The sequence below is a fragment of the Haliotis rubra genome, unplaced genomic scaffold, assembly GCF_003918875.1.
Source record: "Haliotis rubra isolate DU_JTF1 unplaced genomic scaffold, ASM391887v1 Scf1571, whole genome shotgun sequence".
NCBI lineage: Eukaryota > Metazoa > Mollusca > Gastropoda > Lepetellida > Haliotidae > Haliotis > Haliotis rubra.
The window spans coordinates 102,147-119,082 of record NW_025765527.1 but is presented as its reverse complement, the minus strand read 5'-3'; the positions used below and the strand labels follow the sequence as shown (position 1 = coordinate 119,082).

Here is a 16,936-nt window from a genome sequence, read left to right as displayed (position 1 = left end):
ATATTCACCGATGACCTAGTTGCCCTACACATGAAGAAAAGCCACATAAAATTCAACCGGCCTGTTTACGTGGGGATGAGCATCCTCGATTTATCCAAACACCTGATGTACGACTTTTACTACAACGAACTTAAGAAACAGTACGGCGACAGGTGTGAAGTTCTGTACACTGACACGGATTCCCTGCTGATGGAGATTCGAACCGAGGACGTGTACGTTGACATGGAAAAACACCTCGATTTGTATGACACCAGCGACTACCCTAAGGACCATGCCATACACAGTACGGTAAATAAAAAAGGTCCTAGGTAAGATGAAGGACGAGTGTGCTGGCACGCCCATAGCCGAGTACATAGGGTTGAGGCCTAAGATGTACTCCATACTGAAGGCCGACAATGGTGAAATCCGGAAGGCTAAGGGTGTTAAGAAGTATGTGGTGAAACAACACATCAAACACGCCAGATTCAAGGAAGCCCTGTTCAAGACCCGTACCTTTAGGCATAAAATGAACACACTTAGAAGTGATGGGCATAAGATATACGGACTGACTATAAACAAGACGTCCCTGTCGCCTATGGACACTAAACGTTGGATAGCTATTGATGGGATAAACACGTACGCGTATGGGCATGAGAAAATTGAACCAAGAACATAGATATAAATATCGGGACGACATGTCACGGAACCAGAGAAAGTTTGAGGCTATTTACTATAGCCCGCGTGGGTACTGGAAAGGAGCTAGCGCTGTAGATAAGCTGGCTAAAATGGCGCGAGTACCCCCGGAGGAAGCCAAAGCGTGGCTTGAAAAACAAGCCCTGTGGCAGATCTATTTGCCGGCACCACGCTACGTGCCTAGAAGGAGGTTCGGTATTAACATACCTAATAGCGTTCACCAGGCAGACCTACTGTTCCTACCCCACGACAAGAGGTACAAGTATGCCTTAACCGTAGTGGACGTAGCCAGTCGCTACAAGGAAGCCGAGCCCTTGACCACGAAAGATTCGGCCCAGGTAGCCAGAGGATTCGAACGCATATACAAACGCAGTCCGCTGACTTGGCCAACAGAGCTGCAAGTTGACCCCGGACGGGAATTCATGGGTGCCGTGTCACAACTGCTAGCCAAACACGATACAAAGGTCAGGCGTGGCACGGCCGGAGCCCATCGCAGCCAAGCCATAGTTGAGAGATTTAATAGGACTTTGGCTGAGCGCTTATTCGGGCATCAGTATGCTAGGGAGATGGTAACCCCGGGAAAACGATCGACTGAATGGGTCGCGAGGTTACCCAAGGTGGTGTCGGCAATCAACCATGAAGTCACCCGGCTCACGGATAAGAAACCGGCAGACGCTATCAAACTAAAATCAATAGTTGCAGAGCCGGCTGCTCCATTACGTGGGAAGGAGAAACAGATACCAGATAGGGCCCTAGTGAGGTATCTATACCAGCCGGGGGAACACGAGGGTGATAGCCGTAAGCGAGCCACCGATCCTATATGGTCAGTCAAAACTTACAACATAGATAAAGTGGACATCAAAGCAGACGAGCCTAACTTATACTACTTGAGGGATGGGCCAGGTAGGGGGGTTTGTAAGAGCGGAATTATTGATCGTACCGTACGGTACAGTGTTACCTCCTGTCAACACGGCATAGATGAACTTCAGCCAAGTCCCCGGTAGCTCAGTAGCGCGGCTAGAAGGTATAACATTGGGCGTTCGTACCCCGCTAGCGTCTCAAACTTTTTCATAGTAGGGGAAATGGTAGCAAGAGCTAAGGGTCCGACAAAAGCCTTATTTGGTAAATAAGGCTTTGCAGAGGCTTTTGTTGGAACTGGTCCCGGACTGTCTTTCTCTCTACTACTAGGGGAGCTGAAACATTTCGACATGAAAGCACATCATTGTTTCTCTTTTTTTCAAATCGTCGTAACAAAACAAAAGCTGAGATGTAATTCTTCTCAGTGATTATTGAGTGACATGTACATTGTTTACAGAAGCACCGACGTGACTAGACAGCGTCTGTCGTAACAAACTGGGAACATAAATATGCTTTGCAAAAATGGAGATTTATTGGATGGAAATAAATCTCAGTGCATCAATGAGACAAACCGTCCACATGATGCTAAAATAATGTATGGCTGTTAGTTTGATAATAAAATGAGATGTTGCCCCAAATATGTACCTGTGCGTCATCCAGACAGACGATGGTGAAACAGTCATGGTCATACACAAGTCTCCAGAAGTCCACCACAGTGTCTGGTAGCGGGGTCTGGGTGACGATCAGGCTTGACAGATGCAGAGTTGACTGAAACAAAAATCATATGTTTGACAATGCCCTTCTATTCTAAGATTTTGGAGTAGGTTCAATCGTGTTCGGATCATCGTATGTTGTACATGGTTTATTATGTTAGTTTGGAATTTACCTCACAACACATCCCGTGACATATATGTGTAAAGATGACGTGCAAAACTGTATTTTTACAAACGGTTTTGGAAAACAGTCACTATGGCTGTAATTGTTTCGTATCTTGATGGTTATTATCGACTCACTGGTAGAAATACTCCGTTGATGTAGTCATTCCGCTTCTGGACAGGTGTACACAGATACGGCCTCGAATTATTTCCTTAAACATATGATACCACTACTTATTCGTCACGGCATAAGTAATTATTGTGATAGGTGATTTGGAATGCTTATTGGTATTTTGCATTTAACAAAACAAATCATTGTTCAGTCCGATTAGAAATAGTGTCGTTGCCACTGAATCATATACACTGCACATGTATAATGTGTTTCATTTGAATTAAAACGTTTGGATGGCTCATGTGTTTTGTTTGTAGAAAATAAACCTCGTCACTACATTTCGTTTACGATGGTGATCATCTTAAACGTGAAATGTTAGTCATGAAGACAAAACATTTTACTAAAAGCTGGTACTTTGACTTCGAACAAGCTGTTTGTACCGGGAAGAATATCCAAGCTCCTGTTTTTGTCGAAGTTCTCTGGAAGCAGTGCGTGTGAAGTTGTCCTGCAGTGCTTCTGTAAGGTTAGATGCCAGCTCTCTCAGTAACTGAAATAAACAAAAAAATGTATACCTGTTTACCTCACTGAGCAAAATACGACATGATCTAGCTGTTTAGATACTTTGGATTGTTTCTTCCGTATGCTTTGCTGAAAAATTGAATTGAATCAGCAGCATGACCTGGACTTCAACAAGGACTTGCTGTTGGATACCTGTCCCTAGTATGGTGATCTATATTCAGCTGTTGGTGATCTATAGCCTATTTTTTATATTGTGTTGTCCTCTATAGTTAAAATGTTTTAGATTTAATTTATAGTTTTACATTTATATTTGTGATATTCTAGTTGTGTTACTGTCCTTCTTTGACATGATTTTATACTCTATCTTTAATTATTGTTAATATATATATTAATATATATATATAATTTTAACTCACTCACTATTGGATACCTAGAATTGGTCGACAAGGACTTGCTCTCGTTATACATTGAGTAATTTCTGCAGCGGGGACTGTTCTCATCCCACTTTAAGCTGATGATCTACAGAAATACCTTGAATTCTTCCTTCAGCATGGTCTGCTGTTGAGTGGTGAAGGATTCTCTGAGTCCGAATGTTTTGTCAAAGTCTGGTAAAGTGTAGAGCGTTCCCCGACTGTGGAGGGCTTCCAGAACAACATCATGGACAAACTCGTACTGACTCTGAACAGAAAGGATAAACAGTCATATCTATGCACATGTACACGGTAGTTCATATCAGTGTGTATATAGTATTGGCTGGTAGAAAGACTGTAATCTTCACGCAGGCCCACCTTACACGGGTCCCCTTACAAGGCCTGTTGACATGTTTGTAAAATATTTGACCTGATATGGATAGATCTTACACATACCTCTGTCTGGACCATGTTCATCCTGTTCTGTCTCATTTTGCCAACACACATGTTAACGTTGACCCTGTTGTTACTCTCAGCTTCATCCATCAGGTAGTCCAGGGAAAGGAATGCTCCTGTTCTCCCCACTCCGGCGCTTGAAACGTAAAAAGAAAAAAACTTCCTAACAATATGACTTTGAGTGTAGTTATAAACTGAAGGGGAAGATCACTGCACAACATGCACTTCGTTCTCTATAATCTTCACAAGAGAAGACAGCTGGGGTAACGTGAATGACGCGTCCAGGACCACAGGCGGCACATTCTGCAAGTGACTGGATTCAAATCATGAAATTGCTCAAACAATCATTTTTAATTATTACATCGTGGGATTCGTGTATGTGGTCCCCGCAACTGGTCGCCTAATATATCCACGAATAGGCCGTATCCTTTCGCATGTCAGAATACATAAATCAGCATGCCATCTTTTAATTACATTGTAGCTTCAGTTTCAGCTTTAGCCTGCAGGTCTTTACCCCCATGGTCCCTAGTATGGTGATCTACCTTCAGTTGTTGGCGATCTATAGCCTGTTTTTATCTTGTATTGTCCTGATAGTGCTATTATTTTTAACCTTCCACACTAGTTTTAAAACTAATTGTGATATTCTAGTTGTTTTACTGTCCTTCGATGACAGGTTTTATAATATACACATATTCCATTTCAATGTAAAATGTTCTCGTCACGATATGGCTGAAATATTGCCGATGTGACGTTAAATATAAACTCACTCACTCACTGCAGGTCTTTACAGCCTCACTTGTATTGCTTACTCACGAGTCAAGTCAAGTATGAGTATATAACTGCATCACAATGTGTGCAGAAACTGTCCACCCTCTGTCACATATCTACAGCCCCACCAATGGCTACATCTAAAGCGTACCTGTAATATGCCCCCATATCCAACACCTAGAATCTGTACTTAATGAGCAAATGTACTTTTATGTTATATCACGTATCAGTGAAGTTGCCCATAGTGAACGAATACTTTTCTGTCTCACAGTCAAACATACCTGCAGTGCACCACCATGGGTCCCCTGCCCATGTCCCCCTGTTTGACCAGTCTCCAGAAGTTGACGAGGGCAGGAGCAGAAGGAACACCATGGTCAGGCCAAGATGTGAAGTGGTAGTGCGTCACAGTCCTCTCGACACCCTGTGTAGTGACAAATAACAATTAAGAAATTCTTTTGTCAATTAATCAATCAAGATAATATAACCAATCAACATAATACGTATCAGGCAGAAAAATAGATACACATAGAAAATACACAAGGAAACATAGTATGTTTATGCTGTTTCAGGTCTGACTAAGGAGAGAGAAACTGACATTTACATTAACGTTTACAATGTGGATACAAATGTTTCCCAAATGAGCCGTTTGGAGGGAAAATACAGATCACACAGGAGACTTTACTTTCTTCTTTAATTTCCTTGGCTGCAATAACGTACTTTTTCATTAAATGTAATGACAAGAAACAGTGTAAGATATTCCATCACAAAATTCATTCACTTACAGAACATTGTACCAGGAAAGTAGAGATTGTGTAATCAGCTCTTGTTGCCACATCCTTGTTATTAACCTGGACGTTTCCGTAGCTTTCGGTCTTGGTCGCATCAGGCCAATATTTTGCACTTTTCTTCTAGAAAACAAAATGCAAGGGATTAGTTCACCCCTTGCTCTGGAACCTATCACCACCTTCAGGGTACATGCATATATTGACACACATTATCAGTATGTAGACATGTAGATAATTCACTAAATATTCAATGGAACCTTGGAGCTACCATGAAGCACATCCCACCTTGTTCATCTCCATCAGCCTCGTCAGCATGACTATCTGGGTAACGTCCTCCTGCCACACCATCCGCCAGAAGTCAGTGACTGTCCCCGGCTTGGGTCCTGTGATGTCAATATATTTTCTTTAGGTTTAAGAAGGTCATATCTAGTATAGTATATACAAGACAAGCTGGCGCGTTCAACACACACATATCCTATAACCGCATGATACATCTTACGTACCTTGTGTGGCTATGTACTTCTGAGTATCATCATAACCCTGAAAATAACATAAAGTACATTTACACTTTGTTTGCATGTGCTGAATAAATGCCATGAACCTCTGGCTTCAATATCGCAATGTGTGATTAACGTTACATTTGCATACGTAATTTCACCTAGTTAATTTTTTCCAGGTTTAAGGAGGCAGAATCATCATAATGTCTAGGAAATGTTGTATTACCTCAGTGACACTATTGGATCGTTTTCGAGACCCACCCAATGTCCTACACAACTTTGCCTTAACATAAAACAATACAGACTGAGTATTCTCTGTACATGTCGTTGTTGACAGTATAAAGGTTATATAGTGTTACTTACACCGATGTAATTGGCATTGATGTAATCCTCCCCATCTGCCAACACTACCCTCGATTCATCATCTGGAGAACGCAACAATCAGCATGAAACTTTCTATATATGTGGAGTGATGCCTAACATTTGCTTTGAGTAGTCTTGATATCTTGTTTTGGACCTATATATGTTTTCATGAAAACTATTCTTTGTTCTTTATTATTAATGTATGGTTGTCACAATCACAGCATATATATTTACATGTACTTGTCTTTAATACGTGGTCTGATCTGCAGTTATCACCTTACATGGATAAAGAGCAAGGAAGCGGTTCTTGATCTTGTTTTCTGGCTGCTTGCCGAATTTATGTGGTTTCTTTGCTCCATATGGGATGGCCTATAACATATATGTGGTAAGTAAATCACAAAGTTGGAAACATATACTACTTATATATTGCTAACTTCTCACAAGCCATGACAATGAACGTTTGTGATGTTTTCGCTTTATAAATACAAGGATTCGTAAAACTTATTTAGATATTACTATCTCATGATGGCTCTTTGTCGTCCTGCAAAGTCGTGTTCATGTTCCGTAGCTTCTTATCTCGCTCAATGCTGTGTCACAATAAAGGCGAGCATGATCATGTGCGTCACCAAAATACATGCATTTGTCTCTTGAAGACAAGATTTGTATAGATTTGTTGTGTGGCTCATTGTATTTGTTAAAAATGGTAAAAGTGGTGTTTTCACAAGAGATAAATCTCACTGAAAATATACACTAATCAAAACAGATTATGTGATACCGTTTTCAGCTGTAGTAATATTGTTGGTCTGGGGAATCGAACCAGTGATTTCCGTGTGAAGATCCACATTAAGCACTCAGTTGTCCCATTGTTTTCAAACCCAAAATGGGATGTGTAAGCACGATGTGTATATATTTTCACAAACCTGAAATTCTGTTGGAAAAGTGGCCTTCGTTTTCTTCTCAATTATACACTGTGGCAGAGTGTCCAGCTTCATGTGAGGAGGTACAAAGTTGTAGTAGGTGGCGACAGCGTCGTTATCTACGTCAACTTCAGCTTCAACAGATAGGGTAGCGTCTTCGTCTTCGTCGTCCTTGGTCGCTGGTGTTGAACTGGATTTCATTCTAGCTGCCTTGTCTGAAAACGTTCGAGATGTTGTTCTAGATGGAATGAGTAAACTGCACTTTTATGGTAACACAACTTAGCAATATACCACTGTTAATCTGAGATAAAACGATGACATGAAATTTATGGTATGATAACTTACCTTTATACATATGTACACATTCCCATATTCTTTCGCCTCTAATATGCGTTGTGGTTGCATGCATAGTTTCACTTGGGATGTGACATTATCAATATTGAAATTAGCTGACAATATTACAATCTCACCAGTTTTTGCTTTTGAACTAGGTACATCTTGATTAGACTGCAGCCTCTCGTTATCGTGCTTTGGTTCCTTCCTTCAAGAGAAACGAAAGTTATTACATACTGAAAATATCTACCTTGTTGAAATCGCAGAGAGTGAGTGAGTGAGTGAGTGATTTAACGTCATTTTGGCAATATTTCAGCCATATTGTGACAAGAAATATTTTGCATACACAATAAACACAAGTTGTTAAGGATCTAGTCATCGAAGGACTGTGAAATAACTAGAGCATCACGGATGGTGTGTAAACCTGGCATAATAATCTAAAAATATTATATTTAGGAAGACAATACAATATATCAGCAGGATACAGATCGCCAGGAACTGAAGGTAGATCACCGTACTAATGACCATGGGGAATTACTGTGACTTTGCTGCCTGCATTCACCCAAGCTGGATTTATACCATCACCACTGACAATTGTAGGAAAGTTAACCGATGATTAAAAAATCACAAAAATGCTACGTTTAAAATATTTGGTAAGTTTTAATGTACTTTGAAATGGCCGAGATATCATACAAAAGGTAAAAATATAAAAGTGAAAAGGTAAAACAAAAATACAATTTAGCAGTTTGATGCGTACAGAAACACAATCCAAGATAAGTAGAGTCTAATGGAAAGGAATGAACCGTAAATTTCTCTTACCTCCGCCTGAAGATGATAATTAAGACGATTATGACGATAGTAATTGCCAACAGAGCTGCAACTGTCCCTCCAATTATTCCAGCCATAGAGTCTTTTTCATTAACCGTAACCTGCATGGCTAAAACAGATACAATTTATTTGTTTATCAATATTCTTACAAACAAACTAGAAGAAATATTGCTTTTGTTTGTAACTGGTTTAGTAGAATTGAAACATTAGCTTGGCAAAAGCGATATTAGATATCAGAGAAATATAATCAGATAAAATAACAAATCTAATAGTTGCCCTGGATGTCCTTGTATGCGCAAACAAGAATACATGCACATGTGTGTGTGCGTGTGCGTGTTCGTAAGTACTGTATGTGTACAGCACCTAGCAAGGATAAATTTGGTCGGGAAATCGTGATTGTGTACAATTCTTCTCAGTGTGTACAACTATATGTGTGTATAACAAATTCTTTTCTAACTAATATTCACATGACTAAACATGCAAGGGCAGCGTAATATTACGCAAATTCTGCAAGCATGGGACTATTTGTTTCCGATCTGTATTTAAGAGTTTCGAAACTTAGGTTGGTGGGTTGACAGTGATTATGGATGTTACTCAAAATCAAACATTCCCCGTTCATCTGCAAATCTGTTCCTTCCATGCATGTTCAGATATTTATGTATATACTTACCCTTGCAACAGGCACCTAAATAGCCTCCATCACATCCACTCACGATTGTTTTCTAAGTTCATACACGTACGTACATACTTACGCTCGCAGCGGGCACCTGAATACACCCCATCACATCCACTCCCGCAGGTTCCGTTAGTTTTGTCACAGATTGTGTCGTTCTTGCAGTGACCACATCCTGACGTACAACCAATTCCGTACTTCCCGTCTTCACACACTGAAATAACCAGTATGTTATAATGTTAATCAAGTCTTGTTTACATGTGTGCGTCTGTGTCACGTAATATACATGCCTTATAAATGAATATCATGGAAGTTGTATTTAATGTTCAAATCAAATTCAATTTTAGTGAATATTTTATGTCCGTTTCAAATATCAACCCCCCTCCTCGGCAGCCCTGATTTGTGAATACACACTGAATTAGAATTGTTTGTGTGAATGAAATTCAAATATCAAAACGTTCTAAAGTTAGTTCTTAGCACTTTTACACAATTAATGATTACTTCTGGTATTCTGGTGACTTGTACTTTCACTCCATTATACACTTGCAGATGTGCGCACAAACTTCAATGACAAACTGACACATAGTTCACACTATGTTTTACACAGTCGTGTTTATTATGGTATCTTATATTGTAGAAACATAAATGGAAATCCAATCAATGATTTACAGTTATGACACGTTCTTCTTTCTCCCTTCTACACACCCGCTGGAACGTGAGAAACACAGATATAACACAAGTAGCGAGAACATATGCACATAAACATGTGGGCGCATGCAAAAGACGTACTGACAAAGGACATTTTCTTTGTGATGATAGACACATGAACTGATCAGGTGTGCATACTAATATAAGTAAGAACATCCTGTATCTAGGCAATGCTATTATCGTCCCCATTGGAGAATGTTTTCATTGCAGTGCTATGTTCACGAGTATTAAGTTGGTAAATTGTGTTCATGGCCAGAACAAAATTAATCTTTACGCACTTTACGATTACAAACAGACTGCTTGACCCAAAGCAAATTCAGTTATTTTAGCGAATATTTTATGCCCTCGTCATACATCAACAACTCCTTGTCACGTTTAATCTGTAAATATAAACTAGAAATACAATTGATCGCGTCAATGAAATTTAAATATCCAATCATTCCAAAGCTGGTACTAAACAACACTTGTTACAGAAATAATAAGTACTTATGATATCCTGATGATCTGTTCTTTCACTCCATGATACAACTTCAGATGTACGCACAAACCTCAATGACAAATGAAGTGTTAGACTGAAGCATAGTTCACGCTTTACACAGTCGTAGTTATATATGGAAGAAGCATAATGGAAATCAAATCAATGACTTACTGTTATGACACGTATCATTCATCCACCCCGGTGCACATCCTTTGGGACATGTTCCCGTTGACTTGTTACACACATCGTTGTCCAGACAGTTTCCACACTTGGACGTGCAGCCAGTACCATAGTAACCATCTGGACATGCTACAAGAAAAGTGTTCTTTAACTGAAATGGTAATCGACATGAAACTTGGTCAATGTAATAAAGGACACTTTGTGACATGAACATTTCATTCAAACATTCAAGCACCATCATATGGATGCACATTACTCATCACGTACCTGTCATTACTCAAAAGTTTCATCTTTTAAGTCTGCAAAACGAACACAAATAGGCCGTTTGATACTTATACTCAGCGTTTTATCGTGAATGTGATGGCATGTTAGAGGTACAGTTTTCTCCCGTGATGTGTAAATTGAAACATCAATATGAATTGAAAACATATACACACGTTTACTCGCCTGAGGAAATAAGCTACTTTAGCTAGGTCTACTTTCTTCATATTCCTTTGAACCAATAGTTCAAATAAATAAATAGCATCATGGTATGTTACTCAAATCTGGTATTATTTAGTTTGGTGTTCATATGATATACTGCACATGAAGTACTTACCTTGATGACACGTGCCGTTGATCCACCCTGCTGCACATCTTCCAGGACATGTTCCATTTGTCTTACTGCAAACATCACCTTCCACACAGTTGCCACACTGGAAGCCACAGTTCGGACCATAGTAGCCATTCGGACACCCTGTGAACATAAACGAAACGTGTTTTACCCCCGAACGTATAACAAATGGAATTAGAAACATCATTTGGAAACATAAATCCAGAGGTTGCACATCCCTAAGAAAATACTCCAGTCGACTTATTACACATGGTACACATCCTCATCAAGACAGTTTCCACACTGAAAGGCACAGCAAAACCATGCACCCTGACACGCTGTACAAGTATAAAACCAAAAGGTGTTTGGTCGAAGTGAAAGGTGTAAATGTATCAGTGAGTCGTTCAAAAGTGCGAATGATCGTCATGTGTAGGATATTTCTATAGACACATCCGTGTCGCAAAATACGTAAGATGCAATGCGTGTTTTAATTTGTACTTGTGGACTCTGTTTGGCTTTGAAATTTTGAATTAGTTTTGCGTGTTGGTGACGTTTGTGAACGAAAGGCAAAGACAGACTCTCTACTTCACATTATATCATCATTATTTGATAGTTATTCATCAACAGATGCCCACAAGAGACGCTGTCACTCATGGCTATCGAAACGGTTTTATCGTTTCTATTTGCACTAAACTTCATGAATCATAGTCCTGGTGAAATCGAATTTAGAACCACTAGAATATCAATGACACTGGAAAGCTAGGTTTTATGTCATTCATATATCTATGCAGAGAAATCTTGGAAAGGATAATCATCAAAGTTCGTTGAGAAAGTATGATTACAAAAGCGAGCTATAGCCAAATTACGTAAATCAGAATATGTTAAGAATATTGTTAAACCCAAACCATTGCCCTTGAAGGAAAGACACGGTACTCACGTTGAAGACAGGTGTCAGTTTGCCACCCTGCTGAACAACCTCCAGGGCAGATACCTGTCGACTTGTGACAAAAGGCAGCGTTGAGGCAGTTTCCACACTTAGAGGTGCAGTTTCCATAGTAACCGTCTGAACACGCTTTACATGACATAAAAGAATCGATTGTTCAACTGTGCCATACGTTAGACACGCATTGCATGAATCCAATACATCATTACTGATCATGATAATATAAAACACGAATCTAAGAGAAATCCGATGTTTTTTTCAAAGAAGGCAAATGTAAGTAACAAATACCTTTCCCTTACGAGATATGAACGTTTGTAAGTATTCAATGGAGCTGGCAAAAGTTATTGACAATCTATATATTAACGGCGCCTGCCATGACATATTATGATTTTCATTCCAACTGGTTACTGATTTATCTCGTTAGTTAACACGTTGGATCTTCATACGGTTAACTGTCCTTTGTCGACAAATATTCTAATATTACATATTGTTAACGTTTTACCTGTCTTAGTCACGATATGGCTGACACATTGCCGATGTGACTATGCATTTCAAATCATTCACTCACTCATACGGTTGAAGGGGAACATGAACGTTCAAGATCATGGCAGTAATAACAGCGTCATCCATACTACATCCATACACTGGGGTGTTCATATCAAAATGTGTCCATATTACCGAATTCCGTCGATAAGATGCTCAGAACCTGTACCTGTTTGGCAGTCTTTTTCCATGTATCCAGCAGCACATCCACTCAGACACTGTCCAGTGATCTTGTCACATACTTCTGTGTTTAGTGAACAGTGACACTGTTTGTCACAGTCCTCACCAAACCAGCCGTCGCTACAAACTGAAAACAAACATCAAAAGGGAACAAATATGAAATGTAATTGATAACATCCAAACCTTCTAATATCACATTTCATTATAAGGATTATTAGCTAACTCTTACCCTCCAAACAATAAAACACTGCAATAAAGAGCCTTAAAACGTTTAACAATGGTAACTGCTCTTAAATCAAGAGCCCTTATTTTGCTGCCCTGTTGTCTACAATGTTATTCGTAGACTATGTCATTTGTTGTCTATAATGTCATAGGTGGTTTGGATGTTTGGTTTGTCATCAGGTGTTTTGAGAAATAGTCAAAATCAATTTTAAGGCTTTTTCCTCACATTACGCAATCTTCTTGTGATACAAGTGCGTTACAATTAAAAATATATCAAAGCATTTCCTTTAAACGCCCGTAAGCGCATGTTAACCTACCAAATATCTGTACCTCGCACAGCGTGAGAACATCGCTGGTCTGAATAGTGAGGTTGTTTCCTGTCAGTGCTTGTTGACAATGGACGTCAGCTATAGCGGACGGTTGGGTGCCCGTTGCCCGCTGGCGGCACAGTTGTCCACCAACATATATCTTCATACCTTTGTTTCTGTTTAGGACTGGGAAAAGTGCCATTAGAGACATGTAAAATGTACAGCAAGTTTCAGAATCCATAAACACCAAAACAAATGCTGTCCACATGATCATGGCATTAGCCAACATTGACGTCAGCTATAGCAGTCGGATGAGAGACCGTTGACCGCTGGAAGCAAGGCTGTCCACAGACGGATATCTTCCTGCCCTTCGTGTTTCTGAACAGGACTGGGAATGGGAACATTCCGTACGTAACACAAGAAAAAAGAACCAAAGATACCATATAGAAGGATTTAGGATCGTTACGATATCCAAGATTCAAGATTCATTATCAAAGGCCTCCAGCCCAGAGTACATGTGTGTGTTTGTCTCTGTGTCTGTCTGTCTGTCTGTCTGTTGTCAAGTAACAATGTACATAATTAACATTTATAATGGTTAGATTTCCCATCACCTGAAGTAAATGAAGCCTTGGTAAAATTGTAATTTGTCTCCCTTAGCTGTTCACATACAGCTTTCTGTTTTGTGTGCACTTTAGAATATACACTGCTAAAGATTCTGACATAGTATTTATCTGTTATAATCTTAAATGTGTCTACATTACATAGATCGCTTGACCAAAAACTTTTTAAATATTTGTTTCTCAACTTGTTATACAAATGACATGAAGTGATTAAGTGCACTTCGTCTTCATCTGCAGATACATCCAAATTTCGAGTCACAATGTGTATCAGTAACAATTACAGTGGTTAAGTTTCCCCATCACAAAAGTAAATAAAGCGGTCGCAAATTTGTCAGTTATCTCCCTTAGCTGTCAACATTCACCTGTCTGTTTTGTGTGCACTTTAGAATATACACTGCTAAAGATTCTGACATAGTATTTATCTGTTATAATCTTAAATTTGTCTACATTACATAGATCGCTTGAACAAACACTTTTAAATATTTGTTTCTCAACTTGTAATACAAGTCTTCAACTGCAGATAGATTCAAATTATAAAACAATATTTACAATATTCCCACATCATACATCTGAATAATTCTTAACTTTTTACTTTTCAAGTTGTACAGATACATTTCAGGTTCTTACAGAGATGTGCTTGTGAAATAATTATTTAGCTTACTGGTGTCACCTATGGTATATGCCTATGTTTGTTTCCAACAATCTTGCAGCCGTTCCACACAAACTCTAGAAAACGGGAGACATAACCAACATCTTGATCCAGCCAAACTATACCAAATCCGTGAATATTGAACAAATATTTGATGCTTGTTGCCCATGTGGACCTACCAACTCCATCAAACTGATACAACATCCGTTAAGAAGCTTTTGGATATCTGTTTGTGGGCATGTACAAAATTTTACAACTAGTATTTTATTGAGATGAACACCTTCCGAAGTCCGTATAAAACTGCTGCTGGGGAGTTTGAATTGACGTGAAGAACTGTTCTGAGAAAAATTTCTAGAACCTGAACACGTTCAAACCCCCAAACTCCTGATGCATAACATAAGATGGGAGAAACCATCCTGTCAAATAGAAACATAGACTCTTTGATGTTGAGCTTAGAGTGAGTGAGTGAGTAATAATTAACGTCACATCGGCAATATCTCAGCTATATCCTGACGAAAACAATTTATACATTAAAAATGAAGACATTTTGGAGAGTAAAACCTGTCGACGATGGACAGTAAAAATACTAGAGTAGCACAGATATGAACATAAAACTAACATGTAAAACTTAAAGATATTAATTAAAGAAGACAATGCAATATAAAACACGGGCTATAGATCGCCAACAACTGAAGGTAGATCACCATAGTGGGAACCATGGGGACTTACATTACTTTTTGCTACCTGCATGGACTCTAGCTGGATTTACACCTGTTGAGCTTAGATTTTCTTAAAAACAAAACAAATAAAAAATGTACACGGCTTTTCCCTGCTTGTTGTGCTAGGGTATTTCTGACCAAACTCCATGAGAGCTTAGGAGTGAAGACTACACCAAGATACTGGCAGACCCTGCCTCAAGAGTAATACACGTTGACTGCAGAATCCTGATATTGTAATCTTCTCACATAATCTCCAACATTAACAGTATCATCTGCAAACATTTTCAAGGTAATATTTTCAACATACTCATTCACTAAAATAACCTTGCAATTACTTGTCTAGTGATTATCTAGCAACTCATTCAAAACAAAGTGAACAATAGTGGACTTATCATACACCCTTGCCTGGTTTCAAATGTACACTAAAAGTACTCAAATAGTGAAGACCCATTACAAGCACACAAGACTTTAGTTGACTGTACAGAGATGAAATAACTTCCCTTCACACCTGTCTGCAATAATACATATTTCAACAAGTGATGCTGAACATTTTCAAATGCCTTTGAGAAATCTATGCATAGACAATAGCAACGCTGTATTTGTAACTAGCGACTGCAATACAAAAGATATTGTCCATGGTACGGTTTCCTTACGTATAGCCAGCTTCTTCCTCATATAACTTGTCCTCAGCATCACACCAGTTTGAACGCCCGTTGTTCAATGATTTGGTAAATACCGTTCCTTAAACTGATAACAAAGTGATACTGCTATAATTGTTAGGTTCTGTTTTTTTTACCTTTCATATGAATACGGAATATTATTGCCTCCGTCCACGCTTGAAGAACATATGAATATATGATAAAAATATATGAGACATACCTTTTAAATACTCGTTCAACATTCCATCAGGCCTTGGGGCTCTACCACTGGGAAGGTCATAAATCACAGAACTAACCTTAACTAAACCATCTTCAATATAGTCACTACAGTATGTGTGATCGTCATAGCCACTAATATACTCATGTACGTGTGTACAAAAATCAGTATCGAAGTTGCTGTTGTTTAGCAGTGACGAAAAGTGCTCAAACCACTCCACTAGCGAGACTGCTTCAGTGTCAGGCTTCCCTTGTCTATTCAAGCATTTGATAAACTTCCACAATTCTTTGTTGTTGTTACCCTTCCATTATTTATTACTCTCGTCAATTCTGGTTTATCCGATATGTCATACCTGGCATTTTTTGTGGTTACGTAGGTTCTTAAACATGTTTCTGGATGATATATAGTTCTTATAGTCAGTAGCCGAGCCAGATAATCTAAGCCTATGTATACACCTAAGTATATGCCTAATATATGTCTCACGCTTGCGAATCTCACATCCCTGGTCCCACCACTTGGGCTGACTTTGAAAGTGCCCCACAACCCACATCTCTGACTGCATACCACTTGCAGCTGCACATTCACAAATGATACATACATAGATTGCTTACAGTCTCATTAATGTCATAATTATCCAGGTTCTCCACAAATATGATTTGTAGCTCACTGTTGCTACTGATTTTACTTCTTAGGTTGCTAATATATACTTGACCTAAGTTTGGTTTCCACTTAAGTCTATTCCAAGGTCTCAGCTGCTGTCCTGCCTTATTATGTAGTTTGACCTAAGTGTCTGAAGTAAATATGCATGTTAGTGGTAGGTGGTCAGATTCTGGCATGGCAAGTTTGCACACT

The 16,936-nt window shown here is 39.1% G+C and overlaps 1 protein-coding gene across 1 annotated transcript in view; it reads right to left on the bottom strand.

The window, feature by feature from the left end:
* Positions 1-1,906: 1,906 nt before the first annotated feature.
* LOC124271102 (receptor-type tyrosine-protein phosphatase T-like) overlaps positions 1,907-16,936 on the bottom strand; it is a 47,452-nt gene continuing 32,422 nt past the window's right edge. The window contains exons 4-21 of the mRNA XM_046706173.1: positions 11,962-12,096; positions 11,031-11,168; positions 10,424-10,561; positions 9,146-9,280; positions 8,385-8,502; positions 7,703-7,773; positions 7,236-7,447; positions 6,597-6,684; positions 6,316-6,377; positions 5,959-5,995; positions 5,741-5,838; positions 5,453-5,578; positions 4,952-5,091; positions 3,903-4,038; positions 3,568-3,714; positions 2,932-3,064; positions 2,544-2,617; positions 1,907-2,298 (exon numbers count right to left, since the gene is read on the bottom strand). Coding sequence (XP_046562129.1) covers positions 2,116-2,298; positions 2,544-2,617; positions 2,932-3,064; positions 3,568-3,714; positions 3,903-4,038; positions 4,952-5,091; positions 5,453-5,578; positions 5,741-5,838; positions 5,959-5,995; positions 6,316-6,377; positions 6,597-6,684; positions 7,236-7,447; positions 7,703-7,773; positions 8,385-8,502; positions 9,146-9,280; positions 10,424-10,561; positions 11,031-11,168; positions 11,962-12,096 — 2,171 coding nt within the window. The 3' untranslated portion in view covers positions 1,907-2,115. The remainder of the gene's footprint in view (positions 2,299-2,543; positions 2,618-2,931; positions 3,065-3,567; positions 3,715-3,902; positions 4,039-4,951; positions 5,092-5,452; positions 5,579-5,740; positions 5,839-5,958; positions 5,996-6,315; positions 6,378-6,596; positions 6,685-7,235; positions 7,448-7,702; positions 7,774-8,384; positions 8,503-9,145; positions 9,281-10,423; positions 10,562-11,030; positions 11,169-11,961; positions 12,097-16,936) is intronic.